Source organism: Oryzias melastigma, linkage group LG12 (assembly GCF_002922805.2).
Source record: "Oryzias melastigma strain HK-1 linkage group LG12, ASM292280v2, whole genome shotgun sequence".
NCBI classification, from domain to species: Eukaryota; Metazoa; Chordata; class Actinopteri; order Beloniformes; family Adrianichthyidae; genus Oryzias; species Oryzias melastigma.
This window is the reverse complement of record NC_050523.1, coordinates 13041624-13067510: the sequence shown is the minus strand read 5'-3', so window position 1 is coordinate 13067510 and position 25887 is coordinate 13041624. Positions and strand designations below refer to the sequence as shown.

The 25887-nt window shown below is 38.8% G+C and overlaps 2 protein-coding genes across 5 annotated transcripts in view; one reads left to right on the top strand and one right to left on the bottom strand.

The window, feature by feature from the left end:
- bmpr1bb (bone morphogenetic protein receptor, type IBb) overlaps positions 1-15337 on the top strand; it is a 47460-nt gene extending 32123 nt beyond the window's left edge. For both annotated transcript variants that reach the window (XM_036214606.1, XM_024299107.2), the window contains 10 exons: positions 7897-8053; positions 10007-10109; positions 10309-10411; positions 11633-11726; positions 11803-11947; positions 13090-13282; positions 13379-13676; positions 13757-13932; positions 14011-14138; positions 14539-15337. In XM_036214606.1, the coding sequence (XP_036070499.1) occupies positions 7897-8053; positions 10007-10109; positions 10309-10411; positions 11633-11726; positions 11803-11947; positions 13090-13282; positions 13379-13676; positions 13757-13932; positions 14011-14138; positions 14539-14664 (1523 nt within the window). In that variant the 3' untranslated portion in view covers positions 14665-15337. The remainder of the gene's footprint in view (positions 1-7896; positions 8054-10006; positions 10110-10308; positions 10412-11632; positions 11727-11802; positions 11948-13089; positions 13283-13378; positions 13677-13756; positions 13933-14010; positions 14139-14538) is intronic.
- A 371-nt stretch (positions 15338-15708) lies between these two features.
- unc5c (unc-5 netrin receptor C) overlaps positions 15709-25887 on the bottom strand; it is a 117054-nt gene continuing 106875 nt past the window's right edge. For all 3 annotated transcript variants that reach the window (XM_024299102.2, XM_024299103.2, XM_024299105.2), the window contains 7 exons: positions 25462-25549; positions 25177-25348; positions 20867-21100; positions 20580-20729; positions 20343-20507; positions 19673-19851; positions 15709-16974 (listed from right to left, as the gene is read on the bottom strand). In XM_024299102.2, coding sequence (XP_024154870.1) covers positions 16815-16974; positions 19673-19851; positions 20343-20507; positions 20580-20729; positions 20867-21100; positions 25177-25348; positions 25462-25549 — 1148 coding nt within the window. In that variant the 3' untranslated portion in view covers positions 15709-16814. The remainder of the gene's footprint in view (positions 16975-19672; positions 19852-20342; positions 20508-20579; positions 20730-20866; positions 21101-25176; positions 25349-25461; positions 25550-25887) is intronic.

Sequence of the window (25887 nt, the reverse complement as noted above, 5' to 3'; positions counted from 1 at the left end):
TCTGCAAACTTACAGGTTAAATAATCTGCACAAACCTTAAACAAAAGTCAGCTTTTATAGTCCAAACTTTTCTGCTGGGTTTTGCAGCTTTAAATTGAATTCTAAAATAAAGAGAACCCTTTATAAATGCTGTCTAAAGCACTTTACGATTGATTTCTTAGTCACCTGTCCACATAGGGCTCATCAGGATGGAGATTATTAGTGCCACTCCACTCAGACCAGAGTCCGAACTGGTTCTTAAAGCATCAAACTTCCCTAAACTCTGGTGACAGAAGATGGGAACTCTGAAGGTCTTGACTCACTTGCAAATAAACCCTGATCCAGAACCCTACAGCAGGAAGTTCCTTCACTGTTTGGAATTGTTCAAGAAACCAAGAATGAGTCAGTTGTCATAGAAAAGGGTCGCTTTTTATATAATTTTTCACATTCTGATTCTACAAAGAAACGGCATTGAAACATAAATTGTCATGTTTGTCTTTTTAGATTTATAGTTCTGACCCTCTTATGTTATTTGCTCCAACATAAAAAAACAGATTAAAGTTTATTAATAGATTTTCTCTCCAGTTAACTCCTGTTCTAATCACTATCATTAATACCTTGCTAAGTGGTGACAACTTTTGAACACAAATGTGTCATCTTATCCCTCTTTGTTCATTCAGATTCTGTGACATTCCATTTTTCCTTTTTTATAAACGAGACCCCACTCTCAAAAGTGCAATGTGAAAGAAACACCATGGTTTAACAATTTAGGTGCAGGATACAAACCAATAGATACTAAGCATTATTTGAACCAAAATCCTTTAAATCTGTCAACAGCAACATTAAGATATTTAAATAAGTCAAACAATCCTGGATTTTTTCCCATCACTTTACCATCTAAAAGGTTGTGTTTTGAATCAAAGTCATAGACCCTATTTAAAGATTTAGAAATTATTAAAAAGAAATGGTGACAAAAATCCATTAGTGTTCATTCCAACCAATTATAGACATCATCTATGTTAAGAATGGAAAACTCTTCTTCTTTTGGTTCTTGTTTTTGATTGATTACCCTCTTGACAGTGGTCTGCACCAGGTAAGACGCTCATAAATACTCGCAACTGCTTCACACACCAAAAAAATATATGGCTGTTGTCAGTTTCTGTTTGAGCTCCTGTCAGCTCAATTCTGAGAATTTAACCGGTGTCGGGGACGTGGAGACGTGCTTGTGTTTCAGCTGTGTGTCACGCCTTGTCACTTGCCCCATGAATCAATTGAACACTGGCAGGTTAAAGGCTGGCCAGAGCCACTCAGGAGCCACCGCAGGAACAAAATGAAGTGCTACTGGAGACTGACACAAAATTTCAAAGAAGTTAGGCCCTTTTTAGTTTCAGAGTTTTGCTTAAGGAGGCCGTTTTAGCCATTTATTTTAAAAATAATTTAATTTATGTTTAAGAAAATCATCATCTTTGCGTTAATAGCAGCAGCATCTGCTCACTTTTTAAATAGAGCCATTAATGTTGGGGTAAAGTGACATATTGTGGTGGCGCTACGGCTGCAGTTTCTCAATATTTCTGTAATGAAGCCCTGCTTTGCTCAGTTTTTGTGGCTTTTTTCCGGTAAGTCCAGACCACATGGACAGATAGGAGAGTAGCCAGATGCATTGATGGGAATTGTGGGCAGGAAAGGTTCAAAAGAAACATCTGAGAAGACAGGTTCAAGGTTGTGTGTTGAGTCCCATGCACAGAGCTAAAACACACCTGCGTTTGTGAGTTTCATCGGATTTTCCAGACGTGCTGCCCGCAGCTGCTGTGCAGAAATCCCTCTTTTACACCGTCTCAACACTAAAAACTTTTTAGTTTGTTATGGTTTTTAAACAAAATGTTGTTTTTATGTTCTAACTATAATTCATGTTTTTTGTCACCTCTTGGCCAAGACTCCCCTGTAAAAGAGACAATGGCACTTCCTGGTTAAATTAAGGTTAATTAATAAATAATAAAATATTTATATACATAGAAATACACCCAAAACTATTTTGAATTAACCTTTATATGTACTTAACCTAATCTTATGTATATGTTTACTTTATTTTCCAAAAATGTGACTTTTGAGTGAAATGTTTTAGAATAAAGTACTCATTACTATAGAAAGAAAAAGATTTTTGTCCCAAGATAGAGAAATAGATTGACTTTATTGTCTATTCAATGAACAGAAATTCCTCTTTATGATAGAATCCATCAAATTAAATTAAGTAGATAAAAGAAATAATTTAATTCAAATAAATTGCCATGTTGCAATAGAAAACGAGTATTTGGAACAAAATACTATCAGATAAAATGCTAAAAAAAATATTTCTACAGATATTTTTTGTGGTTAGATGGATAAAAAAGCAAATAGAGTGGGTAAAAAAAAGGAAATGTTGCGACCAGCAATAGACTCGGAACCGCAAAAGGCCCCAGAACCTGTACAGAAATGTGTTATTTTAACACATTATATTACACTTTTTAAAAATCCTTTTTGTCGCACTATTCTCTTGTTTCTGTCAAAGCTAAATGAAGAGGTCAGTAGGAGGTCAGCGCCTGTCCGTCTCTGAAAGCATCTGTTTGTGTCTGAGAATTTTGTGGATTTAACAGCCCTGTGCTGGATTCACGCTCATGTGTAACATTTACTTACTGAATTTTCTCAGATTTTTTTTTTTTTTTTTTGATAAAGATTGTAGACCAATTAGGTGAACGTTTAGGATATTTCTATTGGTAAATATGCTGTGAGCTTAACAGTCCAGCTCGATCACAGCAGGTAAAACAGAACCTGTTTGATGGAAACTGCAGATGGTGCACCAGAGACAGAGGAGATGCTGTGGAATGCGTTCTGGAGACGTGCATGTGCACATGTGTAAGTGTGTCATGGGGCAGAGGCCTTTGAAGCCTGTAGGGGCGAGGGGGAATGAGGGTGGGATGGTAGGAGGATGCATGGCCCCTCTGCAGGTTGAGTGTGACCCTCTCCGGGTCAGAGGGCAATCTGGAGGCACCAGAGGAGATGCCTTCTTTGAGGACATGGTTTATAGTGGCCACCTGGAATAATTTATCTCTCTTTTCCCTTCATGTGCTGCAAAAGAGTTGACATCCTTTATGAATGATTTGCATGAAAGAGTTTTTCCTCTTAATTTGTAAGAAAAGTTGAACAGATTTTTTTTTAAATCTTTTCCCTTGGAAGAACAGTGATAACAGCTTTTCTGGTTATTAATTTTTTGAACACTAAAGATCAACACTGCAAAACAGCTCTGATCAACATGGCAGCCTGTCTTAAAGGTGATCAGATCAAGCCTACTTTAGCTCCACCAGTGTTATCAGACCAAAGGAAATATTTGTTTTAATAAAACAAAAATGTGGCCCATTATTATGTAGCAGTGGGAACAAATTTCAAATTAAGACCCTGAATTTGTCTTGAGAACTGTCTGTTCCCAACACATTCTCACAGAGACGAACACCTGCTGGTCTTTGAAGGGTTGTGGGGAGGAACCTCAAAACAGTGAAACAATAAAACAACGTAGGAGTCTTCCCGTGTGATGTCCGTAAGGAACAGAATTTGTCCGGAGGTCACTGTGCCTCGATACAGACTCAAGAATCTACCTGGAATGTCAAGTTTAGATAGTTATATTAGCATTAGATGAATGGTTGCAGTTTGATCTTTTCTAAAACATACCTGAGTCGCAAAAAATATTGGCAGGTCCTGAAATGGATCTACTATGAAGAGAATAGATCTGACAATTTAAGAGCAAATACACTAGCAAATTCCAAACACACTAGTTCCACTACTGCTATGAATATGAAATTAATTGAAACCAGTATTTTTTCTTTCTGTTTTACCAAACTTGTAAAAAGTTCCAATTCAGGACTAAAATATAACATACTTTTGACTTTAAAATGTGTATGTATTATAGGTTTATAATTATGAGATATTCTAGTCAAACATCCTGAATGTATTTAGGTTCAAAATTTATCTTAAAGGTTCTTACTACAGGTCAAAGGTGACCTGAGCTATACTGTAAGCATAAACAACACACTACTTTTATTATTTCTCTATAGAAATGCACATCGAGATCAGCTGGATTTAAGTGTTGGTCTATAACAGAGTTTATGCCTTCAGCCTTCTTCAAAATGAAGGCTGCCACTGAAGTAAGCCACTATAGCAGAGCTGGAACATTTTAGGCGGGGAGGGGGTTAGAAGACTTTGGAAAGATCTGCTCTGAACAGCAGCAGAGACAATAGAGGTGGAGGACATGGTCCACTTGGACTCACCAACCTCCCCCTGGTACCTGTTCCAAGTTCTCCTAGATGTAGGAGTTAAAGACCTGCCTGACATATGGCTCAGCCAGACGTTCCCAGCAGACCCTTGCAGTACGCTTAGGTCTGCCAGGTCTTTCTGGCCTCCTCCCCTTCCAGAAACTCCAACTCACCACCAGGTAGTGATCAGTGGATACTTCTGTTCCTCTTTTTACCTGAGTGTCCAAAACTCACGACTGAAGGTTGCCTGAAGTCTGCCAGATAGTTAAACCAACGATCCGAGAAAAACAGAGCGGTTTCCGTCTTAGTCGTAGAATGATGGACCAGCTCTACACCCTCTTCAAGGTGCTGGGGGGTTTGTGGGAGTTCGCTCATCCAGTTCATGTGTGTTTAGTGGATCTGGAAAATGCATTTGACTGCATTCCCTGTGGTGTCCTGTGGAGGGTGCTCTGGAAGTATGAGGTCTGGAGAACCTCACTGAGGGCTGTCTGGTCTCTGTATGACAAGAGCAGGAGCTTGGTTGGTATAGTAAGTCAGACCTGTTCCTGGTAGATGTTGGACTCCGGCAGGGCTCCCCTTTATCACCAGTTCTGTTCATAGTCTCTATGGACAGAACTTCTAGTTGCAGCCAGGAACTAGAGTGGGAGTGGCTTGGGAACCACAGAATTTCATCTCTGCTCTTTGCAGACGATGCTGTCCTGTTGGCTTCATCGAGTCAGAATCTCCAGCATGCATTGGAGCGGTTTGTGGTGGTGTAAAGCAGCCTGGATGAGAGTCAGCACTGCTATATATGAGGACATGGTTCTCAACCACACAATTACAGAATCAGTCTTCACGCTGCAGTTTAAAGGTGTCCTGTAACCAAGTTCACACAAAAATCCACCTATGACTAAAGACCGTGTTTGTGATGCTCAAGTTGTGACTTCAACTAAAATCCAGCTATGATATGTTATTGTTATTTTGAAGAGTTAAAAAAAACTCCTCCATCATAGATGACCTAGAATCACAGAGAAATTTTGATTTTGAAGTTTTGCTCGTTTGTTCTGCAGGGGGTGAGATTCACCACCATGACAGACTCTGGATTTCTTGGGAGGGGTGTGTGTTTCTGTTTGGGAGTGAATTGTGTCAGTGCTGAGGAGAAGCCTGTGGAATGTGTGGGGGTTGCAGATCCGATTTCGGGATGACCTTGAGCGTGGCACCTCGCAGACACAGCAAATTTGTGTTGGAATATGTTGGACATGAGAAAAGAATGAGGGGAAAAAAGCATGCGTGTGATTACTCAGGTGGATACATGCATGACAAAAACAGGAGGCTATGTCTACATCAACATGTCCAGTTTTTTTTATTTTTTTATATGGCTTCTTAAAGCTGCATTATTGTCATCATTGTCATTTATTTTTGTTGGCAAAATATAGTTTATTGGCTCTGTCCGTAGAAATGTTCAATATAAAAGTTTATTCAAATGCTATTTAAATATGCAAAAAAAAAAGTGTATTATTGTTGTATTTTTTGCTGTTCTTCATTGTCTGCCAGCCTGGTTTGAAATGTTTTGCATTCAAAAGATCAGTTTGGATGTACATCAGATCACTTTTTTTGCCTTTAACACATTTGTCTTGTAAAACCAAGTTTTTCATAACATATTTTCCATTAACAACTCTCTACCTACTTTAGCATCTGTTAAACACCAGCAATGATCAGTAACTTAAATAGGTGTTATGTCAAATTAATTCACTTGAACAATCATTTAATTTGGTGAAAAGAGATGAATTGTTGGATCAAATATTAGAGAATGGAATTAATTCAAGATCACTGACGATCTCCTACAACCTGGTTGTTTGATCATCTGGTTGGGTACAAATGATCTTGAAAACAATGAGGAAACTGCCCACAACCACATGGAAGAAACAGGTCCATGATCTGAAGAGAGCTGTGTTCACTGTAACAAAGGTTAATGTTAGTAAATCCAGTCGAGTTGGAAAGTTCTCCTTTCTTAAGTTTTCACGAAACTATTCGGGAGATCCAGAGGAGGATTGGGAGAAGGTCATATGGTCAGAAGAGACCAACATGGAACTTTATGGAATTTAAGCACCACTTGTACTGTTTGGATGAGAAAGAATGCAGAGTTACATCCCATGATCATCATATCCTCTGTAAAGCATGGTAGTGGAAGCATCGTGGTTTGGGACTGCTTTTCTGTAAAGGGGACAGGATAACTGATCCGAATCAAGAGAAGGATGAATGGACAAAAACTTAATAAAACAGAGTAAAAATAATCATAATAAAAACTAAATAAAACATGTCTGGATCTTAAAGGACATCAGTAATCCTACCAAATCAGCTTTTGTTTAGACTTGGACATCAAAAAAGGGACTTGAGAAGTTCTACCTCATGATGAACCCAGCATAAATATCAGGTACTAGTGGTTTACTCGAGGTCTGTCTGGAAAAAGGCTGTACTAATAGTTTTAAACCTTTAAAATGACACCATGAATGTAGTTTAATCACACATAGATTTTTTTTGTTCCTTTGGCTCCACAGTGGTGATGTCAGCCTTCCTGCTGCATTTATCTCCAAAATGACCTGCCCCAGTCGGTTTTCCTAACATCTCCATAACCTGAAGTTCAAATAAAACAGAGCTGTCTCGGATAGACTGCCTGGTAAATTTCTGCCCGTGGACACTTTTTTTTTTCTTTTTTTTTTGACGCTTCAAAAGGGTCAAATTGTTACAAAAATCAAGGCTGCGTGAGGGAGGATTTGAGCACCTCCACAAACTTCCCCTCTGGCAGAAACGACAACACACAACAGGCTGAAAGAACACAGAGTTATATTGAAAGATCAGTCGGGTTTTTTAGTCTGCATCCCAATTTTACCCTGAAACCACCTTTTTTTCCCTCAGAGAATTCTTCATGTTCTGCTTCTGTTGGGATGTTTCAATTCTTACATCTTTGCTTACTCATTTGAAGGCCATCGGGAGGGAGGGGAGGTGTCCCGGATTTTCCCTACAGACGAGTCAGACATGGATGTTTGGTAGTTGAGAGTTGTTTTCCCCCAATTTTTTCAGTCATATAAATATTTGATTTGAAAGAAAAAAAAGCAGAGTGAAGAAATGTGATATAATGTCTCACATTTGTTTAGTCTTAAGCTCTTTAGCAGAAGTCCCAAGGAAAAAACAGCTTCTTAAAGTGATTTGGCTTTAAGATAAAAGACTTTTTAGTCAGAATACAACAGAGCATCTCCAGTAAACTACCTCTTTGGTATTAACCAGGCACAATTATGGGATTTATTGAAGTTAAATCTAAAGAACAGCGGCTGGGTGGCTCAGTGGGCTAGGTGAAGGGCTGGCACTCAGGAGGCCTGGGTTTGATTCCAGGGTTGTCCACTGATCCCCACCCAGATTGGGTCCTTAGGCAAGACCCTTGACGCTGCTGCCTAACTGGGTCCCTGTGCCCCTCAAGTACAGGGTTGCGTCAGGAAGGGCATCCGGCGTAAAAACTGCCAAATCACTGATGCGAAACAGTGGGTGCTGTTACGCTGTGGCGACCCCGAAAGGGATGAGCCGAAAGTGAACCATTGAAGTTAAATCTAAACAAATTCTATTTTCACTATTTTCTGACTTAATGTCATCTTCCCCCATCCAGCCAACATGTTAGAGAGCATGCTCCTGAAGAGTGGATGGAAGGATGGATCGGAGCGCAGGGCGGAGGAGAGCAGCACAGCCAGCGCCTCGGTTGAGAACACACTGCGGTGCCACTGCTACCCGCAGTGCCCCGAAGGCTCTGTCAACAACACGTGCATGTACGGTGCACACACCTGCATACGAAACACTATGAAATAACTCAGAACTGATGCCATCGGAAAGCAAAATGATTAATCGTTCAAGAGAAGTAGCCCAGAGACTTTCAGTCACCCGATCAGTTCACTAATATTTGTTTTAGCTGCATTTATTAATAAGAATCTCCTGAGGAGCAGCTCATTAACGCTGGTGTTAGTTATTCTACTTCTGTGACAGTTTAAAACTTTTTTTGTAAATGAATGCCTGGCACATGTAAATCTATGTGGGTTTTACTGCTAATTGTGTCAGTTTTTCCTAATATATATTATTTCAAAAGTTTCCTAAGATACTAATATCATGCATTTAATAAAACATTGAATCACAAATATTGATTCAAGTTGTATTACTGCAGTAGTCATTTATTGCAACAACGACTTAAAAGTCCTAGTTTGAAGATCCCTTTCTGTTTAATAAATATATGAACATTCTTTATGGTTATTAAAAGTAACTTTCAGCTGAAATTTCCTATTTTTTGTCTGAGAGATAATTCAATATTTTTTTATGGATCTTAATATATTTAAACAGTTCTTTAAAAGTCCCACTCCAGATATATTTTTCACTATAGTAAAATTGTTTCCAGTGGACTTTTACTTATCATGATTGGATAGTTTTTAGAAAAAATCTAAAAACATGTATTTTTCAAAGACACGTTTTCTGCAGAGCAGCAGGAGCTCATCAAAAATTTGGCTCTGGTTTTGTTGGCGCGTAAGCTAGCCTCTGCTAATTTCCCATCAGCCCTTTGTTTACACAGTCTTATGGCGACTCACAAGCTAATATAAGTGTAGCAAAAAACATAAGAAATAATTGGGCTATCCAACTAGTTTTGAGCCCAATCGCAGCTCAGATGAGTAAAATGAAGACGTTAATGGATCTATTTATCTAGAAAGAGTTGCATTAGAATTACAGTGGAGCAGGGAGTCTTTGGCCCACCCATGGCAGATACTGCATCATAAACCTGAGCTTATTCATCTGCTTCTAATACAACCAATTTGAATAAAGAAATATTCAGAAATACAGTTTTAATCTTAAATTATTTTATATATGCCGTCCATCATGAGAAAAATGCTGAACATGTTGAAAAAGCAAAAAAAAAAAAAACGTGATCTTTAGTAGAGTTGGTCTTTATCATGCTCTTCTTGTAGCATTTTTTAATGATGAAGAAAATTATGCTTCAAATTGCATTTCTGAGTATTTATTTTTTCAAATCCCATCAGCTCCCTGCTGTGCTCCATTCTGATGAATCCACTTCGTTTTCCTTGTCTGAGCTGGCATCTGGCTCAGAATTATACATCTGGATAATTCCAACATTGCTCTCCATTTTTGTTGTACCGGTAATGTTAGATTGGGATTGTAAGGGGCTGTACATTGTAGAGGGAGAGTGTGTAGAAACAGATGGATGATGGGAAGGGTGGGCTTACTTCACACCAACAGTCCTGCCCACAACTTAGAGGTAAATTTCAAATGAACTCCTGCTACTCTGCACAAACTATGTCCTAGAAAACAACACAGGTTTGATGATTTGGCAAAAAAAGCAAAACCGGTATTAAAGAGCACTGAAAATAAATAAAAGATGATTAAAGTAGGACTCTAAAATAAAATAAAAAAAAAAATCAGAACAGCGTAAATCCACTTTAATGTTGTAACGCTAAAAGTTACCATGGGTTTTGCTTCACAGACACACTGAAACATCAATTTATCAAAATAAGTATCCCTACACTCGGAGATTAGCTGTTCAAATACTTGGACGCCCTGATAAATATGAAATACAAGGGACTGTGTGTAAATGTTTGGAATTGAGTTAAATACTTCTGATAATTGTTTGAAATGATTCATTCTTCACAATGCAAACATCAAACCTCTTGAAGTGCTGCAGACTTTGATGATTTACGCGATGGTTTTCATGCACTCTTTTCTAGGACTAACGGTTTCTGCTTCACCATGGTTACGGAGGAGGAGGGGGGTCAAGCTGTGCTGGCAGCAGGATGTTTACCGCTGGCGGGCTCCGAGTTCCAGTGCAGAGTGAGTCTGTTTCTGTCGCTGTAAAGCTCTTATGACCTGACCTGCAGCTTTTTATGATCCCAGTTTAAATCAGGCTTATCTTCTTATGAGGTGCAAAAGTGTGTTTTCAAGGTCTGTAAATATTAATTACCCATCTGTCTCCATCAGTGCCAGAAAAGCGGAAAAAATGGTCACGTTGTTCTTCTCTTTTGTGCTGAAGGATTCATGGTCTGCGCGCTCGTGGAGAAATCTGGAGTGCTGCACGAATCGGGACTATTGCAACAGAGACCTCCACCCAACGCTCCCCCCGCTCGTGACATCAGGTAGCTTCATCCACATCCTGTCCAACTCTAAGTAGCTTCAAGTAGAAGCTCATTCAGGGCACGCCTGTGATGGGGAATGACAGTTTAAAGTGCTACAAACCACAGTGGTGTTCTGCAGTGAAGTGGCCTGGGGAGGGAGGGGGGGGTCAGCTGAAGGAGAGAGGCAGGTGAAGCGGAGCTTGCAGACTTGACTTGTTCTCTCACTCTCTAATGAAAAGGACCTCCTTTCCCCAGGGTGTGCTTGAGTTTCTCGCTTCAGGACGGATGTGAGATATCTGTCCATCTGCCAATCCACAACAAACTGACACATGCACATTCTTTCTTTTTCGCCTCGCAGCTGCACTTCTGCACGGCCACTGAAACTGGGTTTTGACCTTTGGAAAAAAGAAACAACAGACCAATTTGTTAAGTCCTCGCAGAGGTTTAGAAGATTCCAATTGTTTTCATTGCATGACACCAACATTTGTATCACTAGTACAAGATGTCAGGGTCATCTGAGGACGTTGCAACAAGCAGGAATAGTTGTTTATGCTAGCTTTTGTTATATTTTTTAATCCTAATTCATCAATAAATACATTTTAAAATGATTAATATTATAGTATCCTGATCCGTTCATAAGAATGCACCATTGTCTTCCTCTCTTGAAGCACGATCTGCCACCTGAGTTTGTGTGTCTGATTGACATGACTGAGGCAGAAAGGCTAGAGTCCCAGAGCTGCTGCAGGCCTCTGGGGTTTCTGTAGCGATGTCAGGGCGACACGCGATACGTGGGGTTCAGGAACGGGAGGTGATCGATAACACGCCGCGAGAGCGGGGGCTAAACGCTAGAAAGAAGGAGAGAAAGAGCATGTCCCCGCTGAGGAAAGTTATAATAATACCGGAGCAGTGGTGAACTACTCTGGTGTTAAATTCAGTTTAAATTTGTGTGTGTGGACAGTTAAAGTCTCACTTCGATCATCTTCTGATCAATTGTAGAATCGTTCATGATAGTCTTAATTATGATTATTCAGTTTTTGGCCTAAATCAAAAGATCTGAGTTGCTTTTTAGGTCATAGTTTCTGTAGAGCTGCAGATTTTTATTTGAAATTCACCTCTGAGTTGTGTGTACAGAGTAAGCCCTCCCTGCTTCCCACCATCCATCTGTTTACATGTTGAAAACACAATTTTCATCAAAGTGTGTCTTATAAAGTACACTAAAATATTTTTCTCTGTATTTTCCAGAGTTCATGAACAGCAGTATCCAGTACATCACTCTCTTCACTACAGTCACACTCTGCGGCATCATCTTAGTCATCGTTGCCTTCTGCTACTTCAGGTAACGGTCCTCTCTCTTGCTCTTCATTAACAGTTCCATATGTCTGTTCATCTAACCTGCATCTGCTCTGCTGCAGATATAAGCGTCAGGCGTCACAACCACGCTACAGCACAGATCTTGAGCAGGATGAGATTTACATCCCACCGGGAGATTCTCTGAAAGACCTGATGGAGCATTCCCACAGCATCGGGTCAGGATCTGGGTCAGGACTCCCTCTGCTGGTGAGAAAGCTTACACACATGTTTACTGAGTACAACCAGGAAGTACATCAACAACAACAACAAATCAGCAGTTTGTATGTTGCTTTGGATAAAAGTGTTATTGCTATGTAATACAGTCAAGCCTGGCACCCACATCACTGCATACAAAAACAACTGCATTGATTTTCATTTCATTATTTCATTTTCATTATTTTCTGCCCATTACCTGTAAAGTTTTTCCTCATTGATTGCAGAGTCATGTTCTTAAACTAACCCGTGATACATGAAAGAAAGATTACGAATCTTTTATAGCTGTTAGAAAAACACACACACACTTTATACACGTTCTCTGACTGAAATGAACATTCCCACACTTTTAGCTCTTGTTTAAACTCTCAAAGTTCAAACGTTCAAACATGCAGTAGACACAAAGGAGATTGATTGACAAGGTCTACATCCAGTCAGGATGTAGCAAAAAAAAAAACTAAACAAAAAAAGCATAAAATTACACAAAAAATGTTCAAAACTGCAAACTGTTAAACCTTACACAATGTAGGATTTTTTTCTTTTCTTTTTTTTTTTATTTAAAATCTTTGGATAACTGAATCAAATCATCAATTTATTCATTATTCCTACTGTGACCATCATCATATCCCCCTGGGGATCAATAAAGTTAAGTTTGAATCTATAATGATCCAAAAGACAGAATTTTAAGACAGATTCTTAAGTGCGGCAATTGGTGTGAAATCTAATTAGGAGATTTTTAACCCCCGCCCCCAAAACAAAACAAAAAAAAGACAATAATACACATCAAGTTGGGTCTGATTGTAATTGTTGCCCTCCCCGTTTACACATCCTTTCTACCTCCTCTATTAGGCTTTTTTTTGTTAAATCTATTTAACTGACTTTAGTGATTATAGTCAGTTGTCATTCCATTATTCGATATACTTATGGTTAAATCTAGAGTCGTTCCTACTTTATTCTTGCTCAGAATAAAGTTATAACCAGTTCCAGGCTTAATACATTTTGAACTGAGGCACAATTAAAATAATTTCAAATCATTCAAATCTGACAGAGATTTTTTTTTCTTTTACATTTGCTGGTAACTTCTTTTAGGAATGGGGAATAGATGCATGAACTTTTATTCCGTATGTTCCAACCAGGTTCAGCGCACCATTGCCAGGCAGATCCAGATGGTTAAACAGATCGGAAAAGGCCGATATGGAGAAGTCTGGATGGGCAAATGGAGGGAGGAGAAGGTGGCTGTGAAAGTCTTCTTCACCACTGAGGAGGAAAGCTGGTTCAGAGAGACAGAGATCTATCAGACCTTCCTGATGAGGCATGACAACATACTGGGTAAAGCCACAAGAAGATTCAAAACTATATTTGAATAAGATTTGGGATCAAATATCAGTACTTATAGTTAACATGTTTCCATTGTCTCATTCCCAGGGTTCATAGCAGCTGATATTAAAGGAACCGGCTCGTGGACTCAGCTGTACCTCATTACAGACTACCACGAGAATGGCTCCTTGTACGACTACCTTAAGTCTAACACCTTAGATGTCACGGCTTTGCTCAAGCTGGCCTTCTCCTCCATCTCAGGCCTCTGTCACTTACACACAGAGATCTACGGCACTCAGGGCAAGCCCGCAATCGCACACCGAGATCTGAAGAGCAAAAACATCCTCGTCAAGAAGAACGGCTCCTGCTGCATCGCAGACTTGGGGCTCGCTGTTAAGTACAAAAGGTGCCGCTTCATTTATTCAGAAGGGAAAGGTTCTGTAAGCCGTGAAACGGGGAGTGATGTGCTTTCATCTCGACTTTCAGTGACACGGATGAGGTCGACATCCCTCCTAACTTGAGAGTGGGAACCAAGCGCTACATGCCACCTGAGGTGTTGGAAGAGACCTTGAACCGGAGCACGTTCCAGTCTTTTATAATGGCCGACATGTACAGCTTTGGTCTTATCCTCTGGGAGATGGCCCGGCGTTGCATCTCTGGGGGTGAGAGGACTTTCTTTAACCGTGTCAGAATAATTTTACATGTGTGATAAGGAGTTACTCATCCTGTTGTTCCTGCAGGCATTGTGGAGGAGTATCAGCTGCCCTATTACGACCTCGTGCCCACCGACCCGTCCTATGAGGACATGAGAGAAGTCGTTTGCATAAAGAAACAGAGACCTTTATTTGTTAATCATTGGAGCAATGAGGTATTCTTGTTTATTCGTTTATTTATTCCTGTTTTTCTGTTAGCTAGCTGTTCAGAAGAAACTCATTCGTACAGGGGAGTATTTACAAGTAGACAGATACTTTGTAAATCTGACTCTTTTTTGGAGTTTTAGATACAAGTATTACCCCATTCCCTTGTGGCAGTTGCATTTGTGACTGTAGTATTAACTGTACTTTTTTTCTGGTGAAAAAGAAGAAATAGCTTTTAAACTTTTCCTTCTGAAGTTCACCACAAAATGGACAATTACAACATTTAACTTAGAAAGTAATTACTACAAATAAATGTGCTTTTGGGTCATAAATTTGTTTTTTCATATGCAAATAACTGTTTATGTCCTAAAGTAATTTCTTTCTTTAACACACATGAACATGTGTCCTTAGTGTCTAAGACAGATGGGGAAGCTGATGTCGGAGTGTTGGGCTCACAACCCGGCCTGTCGCCTCACAGCCTTGCGGGTGAGGAAGACAGTGGCGAAGATGTTAGAATCCCAGGACATCAAACTGTGACGGAATCAGAAGAGGCGCTTTCATCACTCATAGACTTGTCATTGCCACTGGCACGGACCACTTATACTGGCCAGCAGAAGAAAGGGAACAATGAGAGACTGAAGGATGGAATAAAGGAGACTGACAGGTGGGATAACCGGTGACCTTGGAGCCAGAAACAATCAGATGCAGGAGGTTTTGATGAGCTCTTCCGTTGTTTGAGAAAGCTCTGCTTCAGACCAACACTTCAGGTTGTGCTTTCTGTGAAAGCTGCAGATCCAGACTGTCCAGATGGACAAATATTTAAGAACCGCTGCAGGTGAGGACTCTGATCGGGTGGGACAGAGGGAGTTCTTGCACTGCTTTGAAGCCATATTGTGAGCATTTGTTTTCTGTGAAATATCTTATTCTTTTTTTGAGACTTCATGCATGAAAAGTTGATAAACTCCCACAAAGGACCATCTGAAGTAGCTTTCTGACCTCAAAGTTGTATTGTTTTGCAGCAGAAAAAAGTAAGGTTTACATAATTTTTATATATAAAGTATTTCTAAAATTATTTTCCTTTAATTTTAAACAGAATTCTTTTTTTTAAGTATTAATAAACTTGTTTGACCTTACTCCAATTGCCTGGAATGATGTTAAATCTACGGCTCTGGATCTGGATGATGTTCCCCAATTAAAACTGTTTGGAGGATCTCTGCTGCAGTGTCGTCATTCAGATAAACATGTCCCAGTTTAATGTTGCATATAAATATAATTTATTATTAGTCTTAAAAATTCTTTCTTACACTTTGTACAATAAACTTGACAGATGAGACGCGAGCGGTGACAAGGAGCCTCATTAGACATTCTCGTTGTACACAATAACCATGAAGCTGACTCGTGGAATGTAAAGGCCGGCCCACCGAGGATGGAAAGATTGTTTCAGAAGGATGCAAAGTTTGCATAGACGACTTTACAAAAACATTAACTGCAAAAAAAGAAAAAAAAAATAACACTTGACCATTTTCAAGTGCTAACAGAATGCATTTACAGCTATCATTTTTAATCAGTCTCATCATTCCCTTGATGGCTTCTGTCATTTAATGTACAACCTTTAAGTTAAAGTACAGATAAATGCGACTTTTCAGCACGACACCACTCCATTCAGTTGAACATTTCCAGTCAGTTATTTGGTAAAAAGCAGCTCCTTTACGTTTCACCGCTCCTACAAAAATAGACTTGCTTGTTTTACAGTAACTTTCTCTGCTGGCATGAAAAGGTTATCAAACAGTAAAGACATTATCAATCATTTTGTAGCGTGGATCTCTCCTGTTAGCCCAATGATGTGGTGCTAAAAGAACATATTAAACCAATCAATGCAACATAAACAAAATCAAAGTAGTTAATAATAAAAAAAGATTGAAATTCAATTATATTTGGCTAAAATGTATTAATAGTTACAACAGTAACACACATTATTTCCCTTTGTTCGTATTTTTGTGGTCAACTGGATTGTTACACCAGAAGTCCACCAGGTGGGGCTAGGACACAAAAAAACAAACTGAAAATAAAGCAAAATGAAAGCACTCAAAGTATTCATAAACCAAAAAAAAGGCGATATGTATAAATAGGCATTTATTAAATACGGTTTCATCAAGGAACACATATATGTCCTTGGTGTTGCTATGGAAACTGAAGAGTTGGAGATTCTCGCTCCGATCCGAGTCTTCATGCTTTGATCCTCTGACCTTTCATAGTGTGTCTTTAACACTTTTACGCTGTGAGGGCATCAGTCACATCTGCACAGTCCGTCCAAATCACCAAACAGCCGTTTCCAAGGAAACCAGAGCCAAAAATATCAAATGGTTTGTACCAGAGAGGGGAGGAATAGCCAGAGAAATGACTGGCAAAGACGGTTTACTCTCAAGATTTTTACATCTGCCGGTGGTGCCAATGTTTAACTAGGTCATGGCTGAGCAGACCTGGCTTTTTCCTATCATCTTTCTACTTTGAGTGTACACTCAGGCAGCATTTCTGAGTGTTAAAGAGCATCGTTGAAATGCCAAATAACTGTCTTCTCTGTTTTTTTTTCCTTCCAAAAAGAGGAGCCCTCCCTCTTTGCCCGTCTTTTTTTTTTTTCCTTTCACATCTTATTCCTCTGGAATATTACAAACTGGGATGGACAGGTGTCAGTGCTCAATCACTGCAGGAACAAGGCTGTCATGGCGTCCCATCTCTTCCAAGACTTGGGCAAGGCGACTTAGGTTCCCGTCAGGAAAATGCTGGGCCTCCCACAAGTCCAGGATGACTCCCGTAGGACTGGATTTAGTTGCAAAGTAGTTTAGATACCTGGATTGTGACACAGATAGAGAGAAATGGGTTAAAATGGACACATAAATGTATCTCAGAGTTAATTTTTCTTTCAAATCAGACATTTTATGGTCAGCTTATTTATAAGTAACTGAAAGAAACTAACAGAAATAGTAGTAAAAGAGCCTCTTAAATCTTGTTTTCCTATCTAATAATCACATTTAACGTTTTCCTTATCTTACCACAGTAGTTAATTCTACTTAAGTGGAACTATATGTTTGGAGGGTTAACTCAAATATTTTCTTGGGATTTAAGAGGTTAAAATAGACACAAAGTAAACTTTTTAAAACTGGTAAATACAGCAACAAAATTCAAAATGTTAGATTTATTTACACACAATTATCTTTACGGCCGATCAAGACACTTTTTTAGATATATCTTACATTTACTCTATGTGGAGCCTTCATATTAACCCATTAGAACCTACAGTATAGTGACATCGGTGTAACAGAAAAGTATCCAAAATGTTTTCTGTGGTCACTAGGTTTGTAGTATTTTCCTCATAATTTTATTTTTAAGAAAAAAATGGTGTGGGTCTTTATAGATTAAAGGGCCTCTATCAACTTTTTTGAGCTTTTAAGTGTATTATAATGCTAATTTCTCAGGAAAAACACCCCAAAGCAGGTTTGCTCCATTAACACATCCCTAAGCATTCATCTAAAACCCTGCACTCTAACCACCAGCCCCTCCCAATCCACAAAAACAAGTGTGTCCTCACAAAATGATGTCACAAAGTGGGGAACAGCCCCTTCCAGGAAGAGTCTGAGCAGTCAGCACCGCCCCCAGGCTAACGAACACCCACTTTCTCCATAGAGCTAGTGAGGGATCGATAAAATGCTTTCTTATAAGTTTCATTTTAGTGCCACTTTGATTTTTATGTGGATCAAACACAGACACGCTGCTCTAAGTTGACGTCTTGAAATGGGCGTCACCCACAAGGAGCAAAAGGCGGTACCTCTGAAATTGAGTCGTCTTACTTCCTGGTAGGAAAAAAGTGTGTGTAAAAATAAAATATGTGACGATAATTCATATTTCTTAAAAAAAAAAAGTTCTTTAGTGTGCCAGAGGTGATATATTATCATATATGTGGAAATAGTTCACTCTAAAAGGCTTAGAATAGCACGATGTATGTCCTTTAATTGGCATTTGAGTCAGCTGTACTTCTTTATCTAATACTTAAATATTCACACAACATTTTTTTTATGCACTGAAATGTAAAAATCAGATCAAAAAAATATTGTGGCTTTCATTTGAACTTTTATGGAGTCTTCAAAATACTTTGAGTATTCTTGAAGTCTTTACAAAAGTAATCAGATTACTTTGATTTTGACTCCAGAAGCTGCTCTGTATTCAGGTGCTGGTATCTGGGCGCTGTTAGTGGAATGAAAATGAGACATTATGAAACCACCTGAGGAACTTTTGTTCTTTTTTTTGTGTGAATAGATTTTAGGAAATGCAAAACTTAAAGCAATAGAATAGCATGTGAAAGCACACAGAAATGACAGTAAAGTTTCCTTAAAATCTAATTTAGGGCAAATTTAAAGTAGGTTTTCTTAAAAGTAATATCCAGATGTGATTATAGAAGATCTTAAACTGATAAAATACGAACGTAAAGCTTGTTCTGTTTAGTCCAAAAATGCCCTGAACCCTAAGCCCAATTTCTTCATGCATCCACAAATTCCTTTGTGATTTCCCTTGAAGTTCTAGACATGTCAGCCTTTAGAGAGGAAGCCACATTTTCCGTAGGCAAATTCTTTCTTCGGGTTTGACGGGTGTCCCGAGGACCATAATGCGCTCAGCGGTCTCCCCTAAGCCTCTATCAATAAGAAGATATTATGATGAGTTTTTCACACAGATTTTGTGCTGAAATCCATGAAGTGCTGGCATTCACTGAAGGATTTGGATGTTTTCAGTGTCAAATCCACATTTTCCAACACCTTAAAAGGATGTAGGAAAACCCTATTTACTGCTGCCTGCTTATACGCTTAGATGAAGAAAAACAAATCTGTAGATTGAGTTTAATTTGCCAAATAATAATCAGATTCTTTTACACAATGATTTTTTTTACAGAGAATAATGGAAAAGTGATATTTTCTGTATACTATTAGGATGTAAGCGCCTTCTCCGTGAGCTCCTTAGTTCTGCTTCCCTCGTGCTGCTCTCAGTGAGCGGTCTCGTCAATCTGCAGCTGCTGCCTGCGATAAGACCCCCCTGCTGTGCTGGGACCTTATAAATGGAAGCGCACTGTACCTCCATCACACGCTCACAAGACAATCACAGGGATGATGATTTGAAAGAAGGAGCATCTCTGGATCTTCATCTTCCCGTCTTTGTCTGTGTTTGTTCATTCCAGCTCAATTAATCTCAATTCAGCTGATGTTTATCAGAGACGTTCCCATTCATTCTGAACAGTCTCAATTAAAAAATACAGTAAGTAATTATACTTTTTCTCAATGTGATTTTTATGGTTAAGTTCTGTGCGTCTTTCTGTTTTTATGACCTCCTAAAGATAGATTTTATTTGAGTTGAATAAATAAGCACAGCCTGACAGCTGCCTGTTGATCAGAAAAAGGGCATTCGGTTGAGTCATTGTCTCACTCGAGGCAGCCACTTCCTGCAGGCGAAATGTCATCAGTCGATGTTTTAATGTGAGTCACAACTTCGCTCCTCTTCCCACCTGTCAAGGTTGAGTTTGTGGGCCAACATCCGCCAGTCATTCCCTCTGGTCTGTGGCGCATCCAGGCTGCTGCACAGCTTCTGCCGAATGGAGACAGGGATGCGGAAGGCGTTTGGTCCCACCAGTGTCGTGATGTTACTCGCAGGGTCCAGCAGGGAGGTGTCGATGCTCTGGGAATCCTGCAGCGAGGGGACAGGAAACATCGCAGGATGATGGAAATAGTCGTGACATTTCTTTAAGGTGTAATAAAAGAACATCATAAATATGGTGAATTCATAGAAAACAACCTTTAATATTAAAATTAGATTAAAGATTATTGCACCCATAAACAAATAAACAGCTCCTTGGCTGTACAAGATTTAATTTATCACTAAGAACAGAGCTTAATGTTCCTTCATCTCTCAAACATGTTTTTCCAGAACAGATTTCATGAAAAGAATGTAAAACAAGACTATGCACCTCTCTGCTATGCAATAAAAAAGGTGCTGTGAGTGGAAAGATTTAGCTTTCCACCAAAAGGTTTAACCAGAAAAAGAATGAATTATTCAAGTTTTGTATTTGGGCAACAAAAACAAAAGAAGTTGTAGCTTCAATTTTAGAAAGACAAACCTTTAGATCAATCTGGCAAATGCAACTAAATAAAAGTTGAGGTTTCAGGAGTGACGCTCACCTCGGACAGTGTTGTGTCCAGCTGAAAGATCTGGCCTTCTCCTTCTACTTGCCGCACACAAATCTTACAGGTGAGATCCACCGTGCTGCTGGAGAAGCGCTCCAGAGTGAAGCAGCAGTGGAGGTTCCTCTGTGAACCGCTCCATACCTGCTGAAAAGACAGCTCCTGCAAAAGAAGAGCTGCATCACAACACGGCTTCTGCACTTCTTGCTCTTATTTTGAAGGAGGCTGCTTTACCTGGTATTTGGCTAGTAGTTTGCTCTTCCACAACATGTGGGGGACGTCATGGATGGAAAGTCTCAGGTTGTGAGTGCTGTCTTTGAAGCTGAGAGTCTTTGGTTCATCCAGCAATTTTCCACCCATTTGTTTCTCCATTTGAAGCACTTCCTGTAAAGGCACAAATTGTGAATAAATAAATCAGAATAGAAGCACTAACATTTTTGAATACTGCAGAGCTTATCTCCTACTTTCATTTCCTGTCTGATAACATCTACATGCTGAAACGGAAAAGGTCGTATTTTTACCTTGAGAGCATCCTGCGTGTCGTCCAGGCAGTAGACTCTGATGTGATACTCCATGGCGGCACAGGTCACAGGACCAAAGATGGCGAGTTTGAGCCGCTTGATAGTGGCTGCGCTGAGCGACTGCCCCACCAGGCAGTACGTACCCAGGGTCTCTGTCAGGATGTGGCACGCCTCGTCGTCCATTTGGACGTAGCACGGCGTGGTGAAATTCTCCTCTCCTACAACCACCACATCCTATAAAACACACAAGAAGATGGGTGAGACTTCAGCAAATCTAACTTGTTTTAGTTTTAAGTAAGTCTAAAACAAACATTAGAATTCACAACTTCATTTCTCACCAAAAGTGTTGCTTTTTATGGGTTAGAAAAGAAACCCAAAACATATTTGGCAGTTATGAAACCCTCTTCTCTCAAAATCCAAAAGTTAGAATTAGTTTTGGCAAAAGATGATGATGACTTTAATTTGAAGTCTTTGTTTTTAGAGTTCAAATATGTTATCTTTATTTTGGTTCTTCTATAAAACTTGGAATAATATTTTTGTGTTGAGCACATATTTGAGAAAACAAATGCACAGCAATATATTTTTATAGAGGCACTGCAATGTTAAACTGACAGATTATGAGGTTAAACAAAACAGAAATGTTCCTTTTTTTTGGCTCATCAGAGATTTATGCTTTAGGGTAAGTTTAACAACTTGTCAAAGTTGTATTTTTTAAAATGTCCTGACTGTTTTATTCTTTTTAAAAGCATCAACAGCCATGGGCTTCTCCAATCAGCTGTCTAAAGTTATAGCACTTAAAATAACAGGAGCTTTTAAGGAAGCAATAATGTAAACTATGTGAAAGTGTTTGAGTCCGACTGCTAAGACCACCTGTTTTATCATTGCTATTTTTAGTGGTTTAAAAGTTTTTCTTTAGTTTATAAAGTTTTGTATTGAAAATCTTTTTAAGTGGGAGAACTGGCACAACTGGTGGCTGACTAAATACTTTTTTTTTTTGCCTCACTGTTGTTTTCTTGCTACACTAGGTAAAGGATAGGCTGTGATTGGAGCCACTTGTATGGTTACACTTCGATAGTCTTTTGGGGAGCAGAAAATCTAAGCTGACATCTTTGGTGCAGCACAGGGTGAGGGTCAGGAATATCTGGACAATCTTTACCTGTGATGGTCCACAGAACTGCTTTACAAAGGATATTTTCCAATAACTGGGTTTATCATAAAGCTGGAGTCAAAGTGAGCTAAAAAAACATTCACTCTGTGTATTTTTTGTTTATGTTTATGTCAGAATGTGTTAATTTTCTTCCTTATAATCATTCTTTACATTTATTAGAACCAAAGTACCTCATTCTCATTATTAGGTCAACTGTTTCAATGTAAATTATGTCACATTAAGTTTCATAAAAAATAAACCTCAAGTCTGTCCTGTAAGTTTATAGAAAAAGAATTTAAAGTGTCATTTTTAAAATGAAAAAATGAGTGTTAGTGTAAAGGTACATTATGATTCAGTAATCTTAGAACAGAATCATGTACATATTGCAAGAGTGCAAAGCTTGCATAAATGAAGGATCATCTAATATGCATCAAAATCCTCCAGGGTGTCCTAAAAATCACAAGCTGACATAAACATCTTTAGACAAATGCATCTGTAGAAAGGTATTAGGACAGATCTGAAGGCTACTTAGCTCAGAGTGTCAAAAATGAAAAATCATTTTCTAATATCTAAAAGTTACCAAAGTGAATATATACTAACCAATATTCACAATAATTGATTTTATGACCAGAATTAAAATAATAATAATAAAACATTACAAAAATGATTTTTACATCCCTTAGAAAAGTGACTTTTTTCTGAAGCCTTGATTTTTCCAAGTGAGGACCTTCATTGCAAAATCTCTCAGGTTTCAGATTTATACATATGTTTAGGCCGATGGGAAATTAACCTCCACTCTGCGGATGTTTTCAGCTTCATGCTCAGTTAACTAGAATGGAACAAATGAAGAATTTATTTTAATTAGGAGCGTACGGTTAAAGTTCTGACCTTTCACAAAAGATGTGTCCCTTCAATGTAGCACTTAGTGTAAGTGTGTGTGTGTGTGTGTGTGCCCTAATGTCTAACACAGCTTGACACTCTGCCATTATGTATGCCAGATAATGGAACAGGGAGTACCCAGACCATTTGTAGTTGACCCCTGTAATAGCACTAATGGCTGTACATATGTCTCTTTCATTAAGACTGTCTGGTCTGTGGAGACTTCAGTCTCTCTTGCTGTCTGTCTGCCTGCCTGTCTATCTTCTAACCTCCATCTTGATCTTGAGCTTTGCCTTTTCTCTCACTCTTTCTAATCCAAACATGCCTACCAGCAGCACCCTGGTATTAATTCAGTGTGTTATGAGAGACAGAAGAGAAATTACAGCATTTTATTGTGAGCTGGCTGTCTAACAGCAGTATTATAGCAGATCATTAGACTCTTTAACTGCTCCTGTGGGATGGCACTGGGGTTCCTTATTGAGGGATAATTGGAACACAGTGCAGAAGTGAGCTTATGTACAGTATGCACACAAGCAAAAAGTATTACATTTATCCACAAACTGCATTCACTGGTTGATTCTGAATTCTTGTTTTCGGCTTGAAAGCAGGAGACCAGCTGTCATCATCATCATTTTCACAGCGCTTTCCTCCAGGAATTAGTTTGCACCTCAGCGGAGAACGAACGCAGCAGCCTCGATGAAATGATTATTTTCTGCATAAATATTTGTGAATGACTTCCTCTGTGAGGCTCATCTCACCTGTTGTTGCTGCATAGATGAATACAAACTTTGACAGCGCGCATCATAAAGCAATATTTCCCTCCTGCAGCACAGAGTCTGGCCTCACAGGGAGAGACGGTTCATATAAAGGGAGCTAAAGTCATTGCTAATATTACCATGTGCAACTCTGACGGGTCACAGATTTAATCAATAGTTATTTCTTCTTTTAAAAAAATTCTCAGTCGACACTGAGCTTTATTGGAAACTCTTAAGTCATTCATCAATGTCACCCAGAATATATATATTTTATTTGCTTTGTAAGTCACCACATTAGCTGGAGTAATTGTTCAAAGACTTCCTAAATAGAAAGTTATTTAATAAAAAAGCTGACAAGGAGACTTGGGTTGAATATTGACTAATGCTAAGCAGTGGGATTTACCTTTTGTGAAAGTGCAGTATTGAACATTTTGATTTTATCATTTTAAGCAATAACCCTGCAGGCAGTAGGCTGCACTAGCATAGCAGGACTTTCCATTGACATTGCTGCATGAATGAGAATATAAGCATAGGTTTGCTTAAACAAGACGCCCAAACTATGACAACATTTTCTTAATATACCTGGGACCCTGAACGCACCACAACCATGCCATCTGAATTTAGAGATAAATTATTAAATAAATCAGCTTATTGACTATAATTAAACTTTTGGAAAAAGAAAAATATTCCTAATTACAATAAAACTTGAAAAATTAACACTTTTATTATTAATTGATAAAAAATAAAATATCAATCAATGGATTGACCAAGTCATTACATTGTCCCATCATGCTTTTCACTTTCTAACTTACACGTTTACAAGATTTTCAGCTTATATTTGTTTTTTGAATCGTGTTACATTTTTACTCATTTTGATCATTTGCTCCATGTTTTCCAACCTCCCCCACACCTGTTGTAATAGTAGCTACCTACATTTTTATTGCACAATGTTATCAATATCTGTGTTTTCTGAGTATGCAAACATGGAAATCAGATTTGTGATAGTAAATCTGCCTAATGGAAACATCAATTTTGGAAAAACTCGCATATATCAAAAATAAAAAGGTTTTGCGTTTGGAGGAGGTAGTTTTTGAGGCGTATCGAAAGTGACATAAAAGTATATATAAATTATACTATATATAAAAAAACTTTTTTTGAATTAAATGAATTATGTCACCAACAACCAGAAACCACTCTCAGCATGTGTGACGACAGCGTCACACCGTTCATCAAAAGTTGAGCATGTCGTGGACTTGTTGAATCCACAGGTTCTCTGTAAAATCATTTCCAAAAATCACTTTATCACTATTATAAAGCCTTTTTTTAAAAGCTGCGTTCTAAATAATTTTATTTAAGAATGAGAAAACACCTTTTTAGAAGGAAAATCAAGTCAATTTGTGAATCATTTAACAAGCTACTTATTTTATTACTTTGATAAAGATCCTCTTAAAACATCACCAACAGAATAAACTAAAGTAGACTTTAGAATAAACTTTAACTCAGCTCGCATAATGAATCCCACATCTCACCTCCCACTGGTTCTGTTGCGACTGACTCTTGAGCTGGATTAGCCAGTCCTGTTGGCCGTCACACACAGCGCAGTGGTGCATCGTGATGACGACAGGTCGGGTCAGCAGAGCACCCGGAGGCCCACAACTCACCACAGGGCTCAGAACTGTTTGTCCATCTTCCACCGAAGGCCTGTACGTTAAAAAAAAGGGGAAAAAGTGCTGTTAAGTGTGAAAACAGTATAGGGGTGTGTGTGTGACAACAGAAAAGTTGGTTTCTGAGTTGTTGATGCAGCAGACAGGTACCTCAGGTTCTCCTTTCTCTGAACTGTCACATACATCTCATAGACTCTGCCCTGAGGAACGGCTCCTGCTGGAATTAGTAGACTCACCCCTGGGGAGCACAAAACAACACAGGCACCAAAATCAGCTGCATATGACTGCAACCGCCAGTCGTTCAGCACATCGACTATATTTACATGCAAATAGCGTTGCAAAAACAGATTAAATTTGGGATAAAGTGATATTCTGAGATGTAACTGCAAAATTACCATTTATGAGTTTTCTGAGTATTTGACGTCTGACTGACAGAATTTCAGCCTCATCTCCAATCCAAATTACCCCCTACTTGTTTATGAATGACATAGTTGTTTTTAGCATTTTTTTAGATGAAATATATATTCCTGCTATTTTGCAGATAAAGCCAAGAAATTTGATACCACCGTTTGCAAC